This window comes from Triticum dicoccoides, chromosome 4B, assembly GCF_002162155.2.
Source record: "Triticum dicoccoides isolate Atlit2015 ecotype Zavitan chromosome 4B, WEW_v2.0, whole genome shotgun sequence".
NCBI lineage: Eukaryota > Viridiplantae > Streptophyta > Magnoliopsida > Poales > Poaceae > Triticum > Triticum dicoccoides.
The window spans coordinates 369,837,821-369,855,106 of NC_041387.1; the positions used below are offsets into that span (position 1 = coordinate 369,837,821).

General features: G+C 44.5%; 1 protein-coding gene and 1 pseudogene across 2 annotated transcripts; both read right to left on the bottom strand.

Moving 5' to 3' along the window:
• Window positions 1-1,111: 1,111 nt before the first annotated feature.
• On the bottom strand, window positions 1,112-1,831 carry LOC119292678 (annotated as a pseudogene).
• A 462-nt stretch (window positions 1,832-2,293) lies between these two features.
• LOC119296189 (probable F-actin-capping protein subunit beta) lies at window positions 2,294-6,943 on the bottom strand. Of its 2 annotated transcripts, none has more exons than XR_005145007.1 (8): window positions 6,748-6,943; window positions 6,253-6,323; window positions 3,809-3,922; window positions 3,548-3,630; window positions 3,409-3,470; window positions 3,157-3,310; window positions 2,732-2,827; window positions 2,294-2,644 (listed from the first exon to the last, which is right to left on the bottom strand). XR_005145007.1 is itself a non-coding variant. In XM_037574572.1 (8 exons), the coding sequence occupies exons 1-8, from the start codon at window positions 6,874-6,876 to the stop codon at window positions 2,561-2,563; spliced, it is 759 nt and encodes a 252-aa protein (XP_037430469.1). In that variant the 5' UTR covers window positions 6,877-6,940; the 3' UTR covers window positions 2,294-2,560. The 2 variants fall into 2 exon arrangements, 1 of the variants encoding a protein (XP_037430469.1); XM_037574572.1 differs by having other exon boundaries at window positions 3,191-3,310; window positions 6,748-6,940.
• Window positions 6,944-17,286: the final 10,343 nt, after the last annotated feature.

Here is a 17,286-nt window from a genome sequence, read left to right on the forward strand (position 1 = left end):
CGGTGGAGTGCAAGCCAGACGGTCATCTCCTCCACGGGGCCGCGTGGGATGAGCTCGGGGTCGACGGATCTGGAGATGAAGGACTCAGATCCGCTGTCTACCATGCCGAAGAAGGCCGGAGGCGCTGGAGACGAGCTTGGGTGGCGGAGTGAAGTGACTAGGGTTTGGTCCGGCGAGCGAATGGGGAGGAATATATGTGGGGTCGGATGGGCCAACGTAGGTCGGGTCCGACGTGGCGGGCGTGCGTATCCGCCTCATATTTTGGTTGGATATGAGGGATGTCGGTTAGCCCGGGCATTTGAGACCCATTTAAGGTGCCCGGCTGGGTTGAAATTTCTTGATTGGTTAGTGACCGGGCAGACCGCTCGGCCATTTGAGGAGGGTTTGGGATGCTCGGTTGTAGATGCTCTAAATCCCTGCGAACCTCTTCTTGGTGCATGTAGTGATGACATTTGCTGTAGTGAGTTTACATTTCTATTTCTCGACTAGCTTATAAAGGCCCTGCTGCTACGGTAATAAACTGCACAGATTGGTTTTGTGCATGTGCTGATCCATAATATATTGAAGTTGTGGAGCTCCTGTAGTTCAGAGTTTTTGTTAATAAATTTGGGGATCTTGGCCAATGTATAAGCACTACCAGTGATGGTACTATATATAGATATAGCTTCCATTGTGATAAATGATCACTGAGTCTGAATCTAAATATTAGTGCGAATACAGTACGATAGTGGCCGCTGCACCTGCATATGCAAATTTCAAAATTGGTCCAGATCTGAATAAACCTTATGTTCAAGTTTTTAAACAGCAAGTTAAGATGCACCAAGATGATCTACACGATATTCTAGTCAAGTTACATATAAAGTTCATTTAATTCGGAGCTACGGCCTAGAAGATATGAGCAAAACAAGTTAAACATGGCATTGATGCAAAATGCATTCAAACATCAGGCAAACACACTCAAACAAGAATTCAACATGACATAATGAAACTACATGCAATTCTAAGCAAGTTTCATATAGAGCATGCTCAAAACGGAGCAACGATGCAACACCTACACTCCAAACAAGTTATAACAACAATCTGCCCAAAACAGCAGGTTCTGAACCTCTGTTCAGAAAATCTCGGACAGGTTCACGTATAGCTTGTCCAACTCCATGTCAGCCCCGAGGCCGCCGCCGGCAGCATAGCCGTAGCCACCGGTAAGCTGGCACCAGGAGTTCGCCGGCGAGGAGGGGGACAAAGGCGGGGTAACGGGCTCTGCCGACCACTGAATCACTTCCGACGCCGCAGGCGGCGAGTTCTGTTGTTCCTGGCCGAAGGAAGCAGGCGGCTGCTGATCTGTGCCGGCCAGGAGCGCGGTGGCTCGGCGCAGGTGTGCGCGCTGTGGTACACGACGTCAAAGAGCAGCGGGTTGGCGGCAGCGTGTTGCATCTGCTTGGTGACCTGGCAGCCCTGCATGTGCCGATGCGTGCACCGGAAGTAGGCCCGCGGGTACGTGGCGCCGAGGATGTTCTTCTGGCCATACTTCCACCAGCTGAGCCCATCGTCGAGCAGGCCCAGGTCCTGCATCAATGCCACCCAGACCTACGCCCTCGCCGCCGCCACCTTCCTGCCACTCCTCAGCCGGTCGTTCACCTGCGCCCTACGACCGGCATTGCCTCCGCGTGGGCTACTGCTGGCGAGGCGCACAGTCGACGAACGCGGCCAGCTCGATGCAGAGCTCCCTAGTGGTGCCCGGCATGCCCTGATCGTCGTCGACACACGCCTCTAGCTCCCTCGCCATGGCCACCAACCCGTCCAGCTCCGTCCCAGCCTCTAGCTCCCTCGCCATGGCCACCAACCCGTCCAGCTCCGTCCCAGCATCACCACTATGTCCTCCATGCCCGACACACCAAGTCTAGTCAGTCGATCAATGCTAGCATTGTCGCTGAAGGAGATATCAAATGAATTTGAGAAACGACAGGGGGTAAGTGCAAAAAGTCCAGGCTGGCTCCACATGGTAGCGTGTGATTGGCCCAGGACTAAACTTGCATACCTTGGACAAGTTGTAAAACTGATTAATGCACTTTTTCAAGTTGTGGGACTAAATTATCACATCTAAAACAAGTTCTAGGACGTCCGGTGCTATTACCTCTTAGATTAGTTGTGGCAAAGTTGATCACAAACCAAACAGGCCCGAAATAGCCTAAATTTAGGCAATAATATGTACTAGAACCGACAGGATTTTACTATGATATATACTCCCTCCGTTCTCAAATATAAGTCTTTCTAGATATTCCAACAAATGACTATATACAGAGCAAAATGAATAAATCTGCACTCTAAATCATGTCTACATACATCCATATGTCATATTCCATTTGAAATGTCTAAAAAGACTTATATTTAGGAACGTAGGGAGTATTTTGCAGCCGGCACCGTTTGCAATACCCAGTTCGTCATCACACGTCAAAGGACAAGAAAACTCTGTTGTGATTAAATACAGATACAGATGCGGAAAGTGATATGACACTAGAGATAAAACGCCATATTAAATTGGCATTGCTATCAATGTATCTGATCAGCTGTCGGGTAGTCTCATGTTAAGTACTTCAGGCGGTGGCCTAAGAGTGCAAACCATTTCCCTGGTTTTCCCAAAATAGACCTGCAGTCAAGGCAATACATCGTCGTTTGAGATAGAAAAAGATCTCACCAGATAAAAAAAAAGATAAATATGTGATGAAGCTGATACCTGGTCCAGTGAATTTCTCAGCTTGCCCTCCATCTCTTCTATCATTTTCCCCATGTTAACCAGATGCCCATCTGCCACAGCGAGAGTCATGCTCATCTGAAAACACCAACACACAGACAGCTTAGCAATCAGTTTCTAATCAACGAAAATCAAATTCCTGCCTAGCTAGCTAAAACAGATAGCCTAGGCCATCCATCCAGCACAGTTAAGCCTCAATATCCCCAAACCAAAACCAGTGGCGCCATTTAGAACCTAGAATTGCTGATAGGCATACTAGTTTACTGCTAGATTGTAATGTTGACAGACAATTGATCTACTACAAGTACAGTTTATGTTGATGACAGAATCGAATCTATTCTGTTAATACACACATCAACAGTTGTGGAAAGCAGCGATGCAAGACATGCTTATATCTCACATAGCACCTTCCGTTGATATGAAGAGGGAGGAATGGGTAACCTGCCGCCTAATTGATCCGGACAAGTTGAAAGTTCCCGATTGCTTGTTATCTGTTGTCAATGACAGCATAACAGTGCTGTTCAAGCAGTAATGTGCTGCTCCTTCCTCTTCAGGACCAACCTATTGCAGTACATGGACATTCATTTGTCAAATCATGAGGTAACATAAGACAACAACAAAATAATTGACAACTTCATGGACAGTGTATCTTGAGCCACCTGGATAACATGAATAGCATCCCACGAACCTATTTGCATATAACCTCTTTTCCCTTGTCCATCTGGAACCACAAAATGAAATAATGATAATGAAAGACTGTGGTTAGCTAATAAGATGAGATCAAGCATTCGAACAGACCTTTCTTTATTAAGAAGCATCCAATGAAACTCTCGTCTTCATCCTCCCAAATGTACACAGATGAGATCCCACCTTCATAGTACCTAATTGCCAACAGAAGGTCGAATTACATGCTTTAGCTTTACCTTCACCTACTACATATATTTACACCTGTATACCAGATAGTGTAATCTTCTACTACAAGTGGAACATTCCGCCATGCTGCATGTGCTTAGTACATTACTGCATAAAAAGGTCAAGTAAATAAAATATGAATCTTACTGATCACGGTAGACAGAGAAAACCTCATTTGCCTCGACTTCAAGATTCCTCATCTCTTCTGAGGGAACTGTCCCATCTTCTAAAGGAGGCTCATATATGTTTGACCAAGGTGATCTGAAAGGCAACTCAATATCAACAAATGAGAAACAAATTTGAATTAAGAACAGGAATCACATCCACTAATTCAACTTTTTGCACTATTTTCTCGATGCATTTACTTATTAGATCATTTGGTTTGTTTGCAAGGCTAACGCTTGATAATTTACAGTCATTGCCAGTGGAACTGAACAAAGTTTCATTGGAATATACTGTCGCAATATATCAATGTAAGCAAGATTATATCAGGCAGTGCAACAAAAGAAGATAATTGTAGCAAATATACTGTACTGATATACTCCCTCCGGTCTTTTTTAGTCCGCATATAAGTTTTGTCCAAAGTCAAAGTATCTCTACTTTGACCAAACCTATACAAAAAAATATCAACATTCACAATGCCAAATCAATATTTTTAGATTCATTATAAAATGTAGTTTCACAGTATATATATTTTCTATTGTAGATATTGATATTTCTTAGTATAAATTTGGTCAAACTTTGCAAAGTTTCACTTGACAGAAATCTAATACGCGGAGTAAAAAGGACCAGAGGGAGTATCAATGTAAGCAAGATTATATCAGGCAGTGCAACAAAAGAAGACAATTGTAGTGATGTACGGTGTGAAATACCAACCACCTAATCCTAGGTCCCTCCAAGGCATCCTTTCACTTTTTCCTTTCTCGTTTTGATTCATTTATCATGTATTCTTACACAATTCATCTGCACTAACATTATTTTCTTGCTCTCTTATGCAGCCAAATCACCAAAAATATCAGCTCTTCATTTTATTATCAACGCAGCATAGCTTCATTCATGGCCGTTGGATCTAGCGGTATAGTGCAGCCTTCTTCAGTATCTCCCAACCATTCCATTCTAGTCCTCATCCAACTGAACCTTTCACATTTCCGCTGCCTTCTCAGCTTCTCCTTCTTCCTCTTTTATCTCAACCTAAATGATTAGAACCCATCTGTAGCCAAAAATCAACCCATACTCGTTGCTTTTCTCGCTAACTAATGCTCCAAACCACATGGATGAGCAATCACGTGTGTTTGTGCTTTGAATTCTCCCATTCACTCAAAATCTCCTAATCAATCTTCACCATGGGTCCCCCTTCCTCTGTTTCTACAGCAGCAACTGCTGCCTCCTCCACATTCTTTTGTTTCTATGGCTCCAGTACGAGAGAGACTCGTTCACCATGTTCCCCTCCACTGCAGCCACACAGCCATATGGACAGCATCATAAAGGCCAGCCTCTATTTCATGAACTTCTCTTCCTTTCTATATTTTTCCCATTTTCCCAATGTTTGTTTCCTTCCCTTCTATGTCTGTATCTCACAGAATCTCAGTTTGCTTTACTTTTAGTGGCGACACATTACTGCAACCTACAGATGGGCCAAGGGTGAAAGACTGTGCAGATAACGTACAGTGTGTATTCTACGAGATATGATATTCTTCTTCCCTTTTTCTCGTCTGCTTTTTCTGTTTCTGTTCTGTTGTTCACTTGTTGTCCTGCTTTCTCAATGTTGCAGAAGATTTAATAATACAAAAGTACCAATGATACAGTGTGGGGCCTATGCATAAATTCATTCATTGATCTGACAAAAGATTATGTTATTTGGGGTACTGTTAATATGAAAATAGTGAATACACCGGCCAAAAAAAAAGTAGTGAATACGTTTCTATAGCATTTCAATGCAATAAACCACCTTATGGAGTATGCATGTGTTGTGTTTGATACAACGTCTTCCTCACTTCCTTAAAAAGCTTGCATTGCTCAATTTGGTCTCTTTGCAGAAAGCAGTTAATAGATCTGATAGGGCGATGTATCATGCCGTGGTATGATTTATGAGCATGCGATCAGTGTTGAATACCATCATAGCTTGTCATCTCAATGAAGTGCTACATGCAGTTGTTGTGTTTGGCTAGAATGTCTCCACTTGCCATATGCCATCTTACAGGATTTTTTTTACCATTCTAATTTTTTATATTTGTTTGATGATTCATGAGTTCTTTTCCCGTCCATCCAGAAAATGCTTGTGCATTGGGAAATGTGATGTGGGCAGCCGCTTTCACCTACAACAGTGTGGTTGTGGAGACCAAACAGTTTTGCAAATTTTAGATTATGTTACCTGATGACTAACTTTTAGATACTTTGTATGTTGTGTCTACTATCTTCTGCAAAGACTAATGCTATCATCTTACCAGCCTTTAACATTATATAGTCTAGAAATTCCCGCAGCAATATGTGGTGTGTTACCTAGTTCATAGGATGATTTCGTCCCGCAATGCATATGATTATAGAGAGCATAAGTAAAATGGAAATCAGGGAGGTATCAAGGGTTTGCTGACCGATAGGAATCAGCGTCGCGGTTATACTCGCAAAGAATGTATTCCTTATTGTTCTCCTTATCCATGCAAACCTGCAATGTTTACAACGTTCAGAGGAAAAGAAGGGAAAAAAGAATGAGAAACAAGAAATGGAATGAAATCGATTGCTTATATGTTAGAACATTGAAATAAAGCAGCGCCTAAAACAACCTTTAGCGAGGTTGGTTAGAGCCACTCGAGTAACATATCCAGTGGTGCAAGTTCGATTCAAGCACCTAAACGTACTGTAGAATGCAATAGTCATTCTACTCGACTTTATCCAATGACGCAAAAGAGGGGCGTGCCATAAACCTAAAGGAGGTGGATTTCTTGCCTAAATTTAACACGGAAAAGGAAACAATGGCAGCATGCCCGCTGAGAAATTACAGGGGAATGTTTTCGACGCAGTTTAACACCTATCCGAATCAGTGAGCAAGAAGTGGTGTAAACGCGGAGCAAGAAACGGCGGTTGCCTACCTGGAGCGGGAGATCGACCTGGGAGAGGAGGTCGAGGGAGTGGTCGGGGAGGAGGGAGAGCAGCGCGTTGAGCGCCGTCTCGGTGCTCCCCGGCGGCATCCGCCGCATCAGATCCATCGCCGCCTCCATGTAGCCTCCCCACCCTCTTCTTGGATCCAACCCCTCTCTGCTTCTTACTCTCCGTTTTCTTGTGCTCGTCCTTTTTCTTTTGAAGGATCCTGAAAAAAAAAATCTACGAGACCAGGTCTCACAGATTAGCAGATAAGACCCATCCTGATGGATGACACGTAGCATTCATAAATCACAAAGCATCCATCACACCCTTTATTTGAAATTGGGGGGAGGGAGAGATTAAATGCTTTGTGATTTGTGAATGCCACATTGTTATCCATCAGTGCGGGTCTCACATGATTTATATGAGACCTGGTCTCATATAATTTTTTTTTCGATTTTTCTTGTGATCCTCCTTTCCCCTTTCATTTCCCTTTTTTTTTATTAGAAACCTCATGGCCGAAAATGCCCAATGAAGACCGAGCTCCGTGAAAGCCTTAATTTAAAAATTTTCAAAATTCTTTTTATTTTTGTTCACAAAGTTCTGAAAAAGGTACGTATATACCTAGAGGCATAATGTAGGTGTATGTAAATTTTCAGATCAAAATATGTCAGAATGAGAGCTACAAAAAAAAACAATTGTAGAGTTTTTCAGCATATGTATTATTTATCCTCATAGTCCATGATTTTTGTTTTGCTATGTAGCTCACAATTAAAGGTATTTCATCGTGAAATTTTACTCACATACACATTACATCCTTATGTACATGTGTAATTTTTTCAGAATTTTTTAAAACTGAAAAGTTTAAATTTTGAAATTTTCAAAATTAAGGCCATCGTGGAGCTCGGTCTTCAAAATGTCCTACTTGAGAGGTGGTCTGATTTATAAAGAAACTAGGAAATTGCCCATGCGTTGCTACGGGGCCAAATAATTTTCAATACAAAAATAGTAGATGAAAAATACAGCAATGAGCCCATCGCAGTTGTCGTTGGGTCGTCGGCGTCTACGACTTGTCTTTTTCGACTAAGTCAGGGAGAGAAAGAATACGAATCGTGTTTTTAAAAGAAAAAAACTTTCCAAAACCCAGGCACTCTAAGTGATCCAGGCATATGCATGATCAACTAATCCTACCATGCATGTGAGCCTATTTACAATCAAATGTGTACAGAAAATAATCTAAACTTACTTATAAAATAATAAAGATGTAGGGCGCCATGCATGATACATAAATCATGGAATTGATGTGTAATGTAATTAAGTTAATCACGTGAGTTCATTAAGATGGAGTTGATTTAGTGCGGTAAAAGGTAAGCAAATTAATGTGATTAAGCGACGTGTTGTAAATGTCTGGACATCTGGTGACTGTCTGTGCACATATTTGGGTTTTGGCCCTTGTATCCCTCTCTCGCCCCGGCGTAGACTAAAAATACCCCTTCCCTTGGACAAATTTGGATTTGCAAAGTACATATGAAGAATTAGAGAGAGCTTTGCTCATATCTACCCATCTCCTTCGGAGATCAAGACCTTCTTTGGAGAAGAATCCCTAGTGGATCATCAAGACCTCCTCCCGTGGAGAAAAATCCCCTTCATAGGATTCTCAAGCCCCCATCTCCTCTTTAGATTTGAAATGAACCTTACTCTTGTTCCTATTTCCCCTAGTTGGATTTGTACTCATGTGGTTCTCTTGTGTTTGCTTATCTAGTGGATGTGTGCTTGGACTTGTCTTTGAGTATTTGCCCTTGTGATTTGTGTGTTCATCTTGATTACCCCTCCAGTCGTGAAAGATTAGGCCACCTAGGGTTCTACCCAAGATCACTGCTCCATCCCGACGACGCAGCCGCACCACACCCTGTGATGGCAGTGACGTCGGCGGCTAGGCGGAGTGCCCTATGGCGGTCGAGTGGTAGTGGACAGTGCGTAGAGACGGGGAGCGACAGTGTCCTAGACTAGGGTGCTAACCACGCCGGCGCCATCATAAGTGGGTCGGGCCGAGGACCCCTGGATCGTCGATGATTGGGCCAAGACTGCCATCCCCCAAGACGTACTCAAGATGGAATCCTTCAAAGACTAGCACATACTCCAAGACACATTCGAATCTTCTGCATGTTTATCCCTAGATGTAACCAACCTCGTGTAAACCCTAGGTACCCCAGTCCCTATATAAGCCGAGGGGTTTAGAGCGTAGGGTAGAGAATTAGACATTCACATAAGATCTCAAGGTAGATCATCCTATACTTTGTACTCCAACATAATCAATACAACAAAGGCAGGGCGTAGGGTTTTACCTCTTCAAGAGGGGCCGAACCTGGGTTAACATTATCTCTAAGATCACCAGCTCGGGCCCCCCTACCCAAGATCTGTCGGATTAAACTCCGACATTGGTGGCCCATGCAGGTCCTGTTGTGTGGTCAAGACAACTCGATGGCCCATCTTCGGATTGATGAAAAATTTGTTGTGGGAAGACCTTCTTCCCGAGTCAGCTCTTTGTCTTCAGCAGGGTTACGCTCTATACTGATGCGAGTGGCCACCTCGACCAGATCGAGAACTTTGCTCTGGGCCAGACCATCAGGTTTGGAAACATGGACTATGCTACAGATGCATGAGGCAAACTTGCGTTCTTGGGCTGGGTGTCAGATCAGACCGAGGACCCCATCAACACCGACGCTGATTTGCTGGTCTCAGACTTAATCTTGGATCAGGACCATGGCGCAAAGCACTCATCAGATCCAGCTTCAAGCTCAGAACTGAACACTACCAAGCCAGCCTGGGCGTCAAGTCTAGACGGCGAAATCGCCGAGGCCAAGTCAGATGGAACCTCGGCCAAACTCCTTCTAAGCCCAGCTTTATGTCAATATATGGGCGAGGCCAACAAGGCATTCCTGAACAAGATGTTAGATCAGATTCAGAGCCCCGCTATCTCGGAGATTTGATAAGATCAACTCTTCCTTCTCTACAATACTATTTTGAAAAACTTTTTCAGGATCACTCCATGAACATTTGAAGATCCATTTATTCACCTTCTGAAGGTTTCATCAAGTCCAAAACTTGTTCTTTGTATATGGACTTCACTTTGGATTTCAATGATTTAAGTAACATCTCTCTAACCGGGCGCCATCACCGCTTCCTTATAGTGCGTAGGTTTCATCTGCTTCTAAGATGAAATATTAGATTCGATAGCCTTATCTGACCTTTGCATTTTTTTACAATCTTAACTAAAAGCTTCTACATCTAATGTAGCAATTTCTTTGCTCATTTTTACACACAAAATATTCTAGCACATTTCTAGATAGTCTTGTTATATCTTAACCCGGAGATTAATAATCTCAATAAGCTATATCATCCTCCTACTTGCTCCTTTAACAAGAAAACCTTTTCTCGAAAAATATTCATCTATGACAAACATTTCTTCCTTTGAATTTAGTGAGGGGAACACACAAAACCTACAATGAAGCCTTGGTCTAAATATTCTATAACTCTTTATAGTTTTTATCACACCCCTTTTAGATGGTGCATCTATTTAGTGAATACTATGTTGCTTCATTTATAAATCCCCCCAAAAAAATAATAAGATGTAACACCCACGATGCGGCTATATCTCCCACGTGTCGAAGCACGACTTAGAGGCATAACCGTATTGTGTGTGACGCCCGGATAATCATGCTATAGTAATCTCATGTTAATGATGGCACGTCACCTCTGTCACTGTAATTAATCTCGGGTTAATTCAAAACCGTTTCAAATTTAAATCCTAAATAAGTCAAACGACAAAAGTTTTCAAATATTTAAATAAAAATGTTTGGGCTATGTTAATTATTGCATCGGTAATTATGGTGAAGTAAACACAATTTTATAAAATGCCTAAATACTTTTAAATGAATTAAACCACAAAAGAAGTAATGAAAGAAAATACAAAGGTTAAAAGAAAACAGAAAACAAAACTAAAAAAAAGACAAGAGACAAAAGAAAAGACCCCTCTCCCTGGGCCGAATGGCCCAGCTAGCTACAGGCTGGCCCGCCCGGACCGGCCCACCCCACCTCACCTACTAACCCCCAGGGGACACCGAACCCTAACCCACTCCTCCCACTCCCCATGTCTCTCCTTTCCTCGTCCCGATCTGGATCAGGGACGAGCGCCCCCTCCCCCAATCGATGAGCGCCCCCTTCCCACCCCTCTGCCGCACGCCCCCGAGGGCGCCGCCGCCCTGCCCCTACCTCGCTAACGCTGCCTCCCCACCGGACCAGGGCCACCGGACCGCCTCTCCGCCGGAACGATCCGCCTCGACCTCGTCTCCTCCCCACTGCGTGACGTCCCCATCCTCCTCGCCGGACTCCATCGTCGTCGTCCTCTCCGTCGTCGCCTCGTCCCCGCCATCGCCGACCGCCTCCTCGGCCCCTCCCCGAGCCGACTTAAGCACAACTACAGGGCCCCGGTGAGGCCTCGTCCGCCCTCGCTCCGTTCCCCTTTGCTCCGGTCGCCGTAGGCCGCCCCACCGACGTGCTGCGCTCACCCCTCCGTAGCCGCGTCCGTGCCCACGCACCGGCCATCCCGTGCGTGCCCCGGGGTCCCCAGCCCGTGCTCCCCGCGCAACACACCCCCTGCTCCTGACTGCGCCAACACGCGCAGAAGGGCTCGCCCCCGTGCGCCCCACCGGCTCGCCCGGTGCTGCTTGGCCCCAGGCCGCTCCCCGCCGGCGCCCCCGCGGTGCCCCACCGTCGGCGCCTGGGTCCGCCCCATCGGGCGCCCGTAACTGCCCGCACACTTACGGGGCTCCGCCCCAGCAACCACGCCCGAACCCGATAGGCCCCTATGGGCCTATGACAGATGGGGCCCACGCCCAGAACATATTAAAAAATATAAAAATAAAAAATAGAAATAATTAATTTAAGAAATAATTAACTTACTTAATTGTGATTGATTAAGTTAACCAACTAATTAAACTAATTACACATTAGTTACCTAATTAACCTGATCTGTTAATAAGTTAATTTAGTAGTCAATGACAGTGGGACCCACTGGTCAGGTTGACCAGTCAACTCTGTTGACTGCTGACATCAGCATGACATCATGCTGATGTCATAAATCCATTTTCGAATTAAATTAAATAATTAATTAAATTCCTGAAATTAATAAAATCTTTAGAAAATCATATCTTTTAATCCGTAACTCGGATTAAATTATTTTCAACATGAAAGTTGCTCAGAACAACAAGACGAACCCGGATGCGCAACCCGTTCGTCCGCCACACACCCCTAACATATCAAACTTGCAACTTTCCCCCTCCGGCTCCTCTGCCCGAAAACATGGAACACCGGGGATACATTCCCGGATGTTTCCCCCCTTCATCGGTATCACCTCATACCGCGTTAGAACACGTCTAGCTCTGCTTGTTGTCCTGTTATGCACTTGCTTGCTAAGTATTCATTGTTTCTTCCCCCCTCTTCTTCCGCTAGACACCGAGACCGATGCCGCTGCTGCCCAGTACGACTACGTCACCGACGACCCCTCTCTCTTGCCAGAGCAACCAGGCAAGCCCCCCCCCCTTGATCACCAGATATCGCCTATTCTTCTCTATACTGCTTGCATTAGAGTAGTGTAGCATGTTACTGTTCGGTTACTCCTATTCTGTTGCATAGCCTGACATTGTTGCTACATCTATTGATACCTTACCTGCAATCCTAAATAGTTAGTATAGGATGCTAGTTTATCATCATTGGCCCTACATTCTTGTCAGTCTGCCTTGCTATACTATTGGGCCGTGATCACTCGGGAGGTGATCACGGGTATATACTATATATACATACATACTATACAGATGGTGACTAAAGACGGGTCAGCTCGATGAGTACCCGCAAGTGATTCTGATGAGGGGGCTAAAAGGACAGGTGGCTCCATCCCGGTAGAGGTGGGCCTGGGTTCCCGACGGCCCCCGACTGTTACTTTGTGGCGGAGCGACAGGGCAGGTTGAGACCACCTAGGAGAGAGGTGGGCCTGGCCCTGGTCGGCATTTGCGGATACTTAACACGCTTAACGAGATCTTGGTATTTGATCTGAGTCTGGCCATTTGGTCTATATGCACTAACCATCTACGTGGGAGTAGTTATGGGTATCCCGACGTCGTGGTATCAGCCGAAGCACTTCAGACGTCAGCGACGGAGCGACGCGCACCGGATTGGACTGGAACGCCTGCTAGGCTAGGTCTGCTTCCGGCCGCCCTCGCAACGTGCAGGTGTGCTATGGGCGATAGGCCCAGACCCCTGTGCGCTTAGGTTTAGACCGGCGTGCTGGCCTCTCTGTTGTGCCTAGGTGGGGCTGCGACGTGTTGATCTTCCGCGGCCGGGCATGACCCAGGAAAGTGTGTCCGACCAAATGGGATCAAGCGTGTTGGGTTATGTGGTGCACCCCTGCAGGGAAGTTAATCTATTCGAATAGCCGTGATCTTCGGTAACAGGACGACTTGGAGTTGTACCTTGACCTTATGACAACTAGAACCAGATACTTAATAAAACACACCCTTCCAAGTTCCACAGACAACCCGGTGATCGCTTTTCCACAGGGCGACGAGGGGAGGATCGCCGGGTAGGATTATGCTATGCGATGCTACTGGAGATGCTACTTGGAGATGCTACTTGGAGGACTTCAATCTACTCTCTTCTACAGGCTGCAAGACGGAGGCTGCCAGAAGCGTAGTCTTCGACAGGATTAGCTATCCCCCTCTTATTCTGGCATTCTACAGTTCAGTCCACCGATATGGCCCTTTACACATATACCCATGCATATGTAGCGTAGCTCCTTGCTTGCGAGTACTTTGGATGAGTACTCACAGTTGCTTTTCTCCCCATTTCCCCCCTTCCCTTCTACCTGGTTGTCGCAACCAGATGCTGGAGTCCAGGAGTCAGACGCCACCGTCGATGATGACTACTACACTAGAGGTGCCTACTACTACGTGCAGCCCGCTGACGACGACCAGGAGTAGTTAGGAGGATCCCAGGCAGGAGGCCTGCGCCTCTTTCGATCTGTATCCCAGTTTGTGCTAGCCTTCTTAAGGCAAACTTGTTTAACTTATGTCTGTACTCAGATATTGTTGCTTCCGCTGACTCGTCTATGATCGAGCACTTGTATTCGAGCCCTCGAGGCCCCTGGCTTGTATTATGATGCTTGTACGACTTATTTATGTTTTAGAGTTGTGTTGTGATATCTTCCCGTGAGTCTCTGATCTTGATCGTACACGTTTGCGTGCATGATTAGTGTACGATTGAATCGGGGGCGTCACAAGTTGGTATCAGAGCCGACTGCCTGTAGGAATCCCCCTTTCCAACTCCTTGGCCGAAGTTGAGTCTAGTCATTGAAAAACTTTTTCTAACTTGGCTGTGCGGCCCATGGGCTCACGTTGCCATTTGGGTGGTATTAGGATCTTTTACTCCTCGTCTATACTCTAGGACTCTGAACTCTCTTCTACTCGGGTTAAACGATTTTACTAACTCTGACTCTAGGTTCTCGTAACTACTTCCACCCGGAGAACCCCTTATTACACGTGATCGCCAGCTGCACCAGAAGATTTCGGAGATACTCTCCCATATTCTCTCGAGACTTTGTGCCCACCGCTTTTGTTATTCCCGACCATCGATAAACCCATATGGATAACTACATACACTTATTGTCCATAGCTTCACTTCCAATTGTTCTTATTATTACAAGATACCCTGAGATACTTCGGATATTCCGAAAATACTTTGTGCCTACTGCCTTGCAGTTACTAGCCCCATAACTACCCCTACGGGTAAATTCTCGCACTTACCAAGTATCAGCTCATCCCCAGTTGTTCTGGTGTTTCACAAAAGTCTTCGAAATGCTATTCGATCCTCCAAAAAAAAATCCTTAGCAGCTTATTGCTCTACAAATACTTGTCTGCTTACATTATGGATGCTCCCATATCACTAGCAATATTCACTAGTATCTTTTGACACCGTCATTTTGATCCTATTGCTTCAACATGTGTGCGAATGCACATAATCATCGATCAACCCTTCTAAATTATCTTTTCGACTCAGACATCATTTTGAACATGAGCTGTTCTCGACCAAACTATTTGTCGTCAATTGTGCCTCTGGTCTATCCAACTTATCCATCCTTGATCAGAGCGTCTGCTTCTGATCCTTTGTTTTGGAAATCATAATTCCTTTGTTATCTAACCATCGAATTATTCAGATGTTCTATAATATGATGCCCGTGCATTCTTTCTTCCTCTAATTGAGTACCGATACTCACACCAGCTCCGTTGTGGATCGCCCGATCCATTGTTGGATTTCATCCGACACCGTCCTTCATATTCAAATAACCTTGTGAGTCTTTCCACGGATATATAAAACCTTGGGTAAATTGTATCCTCTGTTTTCTCAACCATGCTCTGTTTTCGAGCTGGTGATATTTACTATTGAAGCTTGTGGTATATGTTTCCATGATACCCTGACGGGTTGAACCTATGCCTTCCTTAATATGTGTGAACTCAGAAGTTTTCATGAGTCATACTCATCTGGTATTTCACCAGGTAAAACTTTCAACACTAATGCCTTTATCAAAGCGAGAAGTGAATGGAAGGTTATACATTGAAGAAGTGGGAGTCGACCTTGAACCTTGCGTTCATGCCCATGGACCCGATGTGAAACTTATCATCGAAGCTTCTTGTAATGATAATAATCCCCTTGTTATAGGTTCGTCCTGTATCTATGTTTGGTCTTTTACGATCGTCATTTCGACCATATGTTCTTCTTTGATCCCATTTCTCGCGCAAGTTGAGCACTTGTCTTCTATGGATCAATACCCCGGTCCAACCTGTACTTTGATCTGTCATCGAGTTATACCCCCTGGTATCTCAAGATTATCTTGGAACTGCATAGCTTCCTATGAGTTCTTCATCAAGTACTACATTCTCACTGATTACAATTTTTCATGGGCTCTGAGTTATTAATCACTCAAAGACACCGATAACTGATCTGAGTCCGCACTACGGTTCAACAACTCTTAGTAAACTTCTTTAAGTACGAGTTTGTACCCGATCACGCCATTCCTAGCCTGTTTGGCTATATCATTGTCTTGATAATTTTAACTGTGCTACCTGGTCCTTATTCCCGGAGCACAACTTTTGACGATGAGCCAAGCTTATGTCGATCTTCCTCCACTTATCATTTCGCCTTGAACATCAAGCTTGATTCCGAGTGTGTGTCGTATCCGTGGTTCTAATGACCCTTAGCTTCACCATTACTTTTTCGTGATGTCGTCGCTGATTGATTACATCTTTATGAAATCTCTCAACAAATGTGTCGTGATCATCATCAACCTTATGAGCTCTTCTAGGATATCAATTGAATTCATGATGAGAAATACCATCCTTGCCCTCGATGAATTTTATTATCATCGACCACTTTATTGCCTTCCCACCAACACAACTTGTTTGTGTTTTGTGTTATACCTTGAGTTCCTTGCTATCCAGCAATTGCTCTTCTTCACCTTGGAGTATTACCATCTTTTATGTCAAGAATGTAGTGAGAATTTCACCACCTCTTGAGAATTCTTGGTATAGTGATACTTCTCACCATCACCATTCTTTCATGGTCCTCGTGTTAATTCCAACCGGGGTACCCACAAGTGAACGGTGCTGTTTGAATTCTGCCCTTCTAGCAATCCTATTGCTTTGAAGTTAATGGTCGGCCGTTCATTCTTGGACTATTGATTATTGAATCACCATTCTGACATTGGTCGTGCAACCCAACCCATATTTCGGGCGCACCTTTCAACCAATGTTTAACTGAGTATGTTTTCCTCGAGCATACCTCTTTATATCATTTGATCTGACAAATGTTATCTCCTTGTTCACATAAGTGTGGAAATCCATCTTTTGAAAATCTCAATGAATTGTCGCTGAGTCAATCAGGCACCTCCTCACCTCTCCTTGAATTAATGATGAACTCTTGTTTCAAAACTCGCTTCCATAGTTCATTGCCCGAGAATCTTATAATGTCATTTCATCAATTGCGTTGCACCTTTTCTTCTCAGGCATCCTGAGTCTGAGGTATCCTGACACCAATCGAATCTGAACCTCAGTCAGATATGATGGTTGGAACATATTTCCAAGAATTATAACATTGGTCTTTTATGACCCTGTAAGGTGATGTCATTCCTAGCACACATGGATGAAGGACCTAGTGTTATAGTTTCCTTTTTAACAAGGTTAACCATTTTTCCATGAGGAAATTGAATGCCTTGTTTAATAAGTTTATCCTGATGGGTCCTTTGTGTATCCAAAGTCCAACCTTTGCTTGAAAACCATGTCAATGCTATCTCGAAGCATGTCTGTGGTACTCCGATTTTCAACAAGAACATTTGAAGCCCAATGCTAAATGTTTCTTGCTCAATTATCCAAACAACGTTGCCTGGGTATTGTCCTGAAATTTCTCTCCCCTTACCTAAAGTGTTTTCTACTTTATATCCT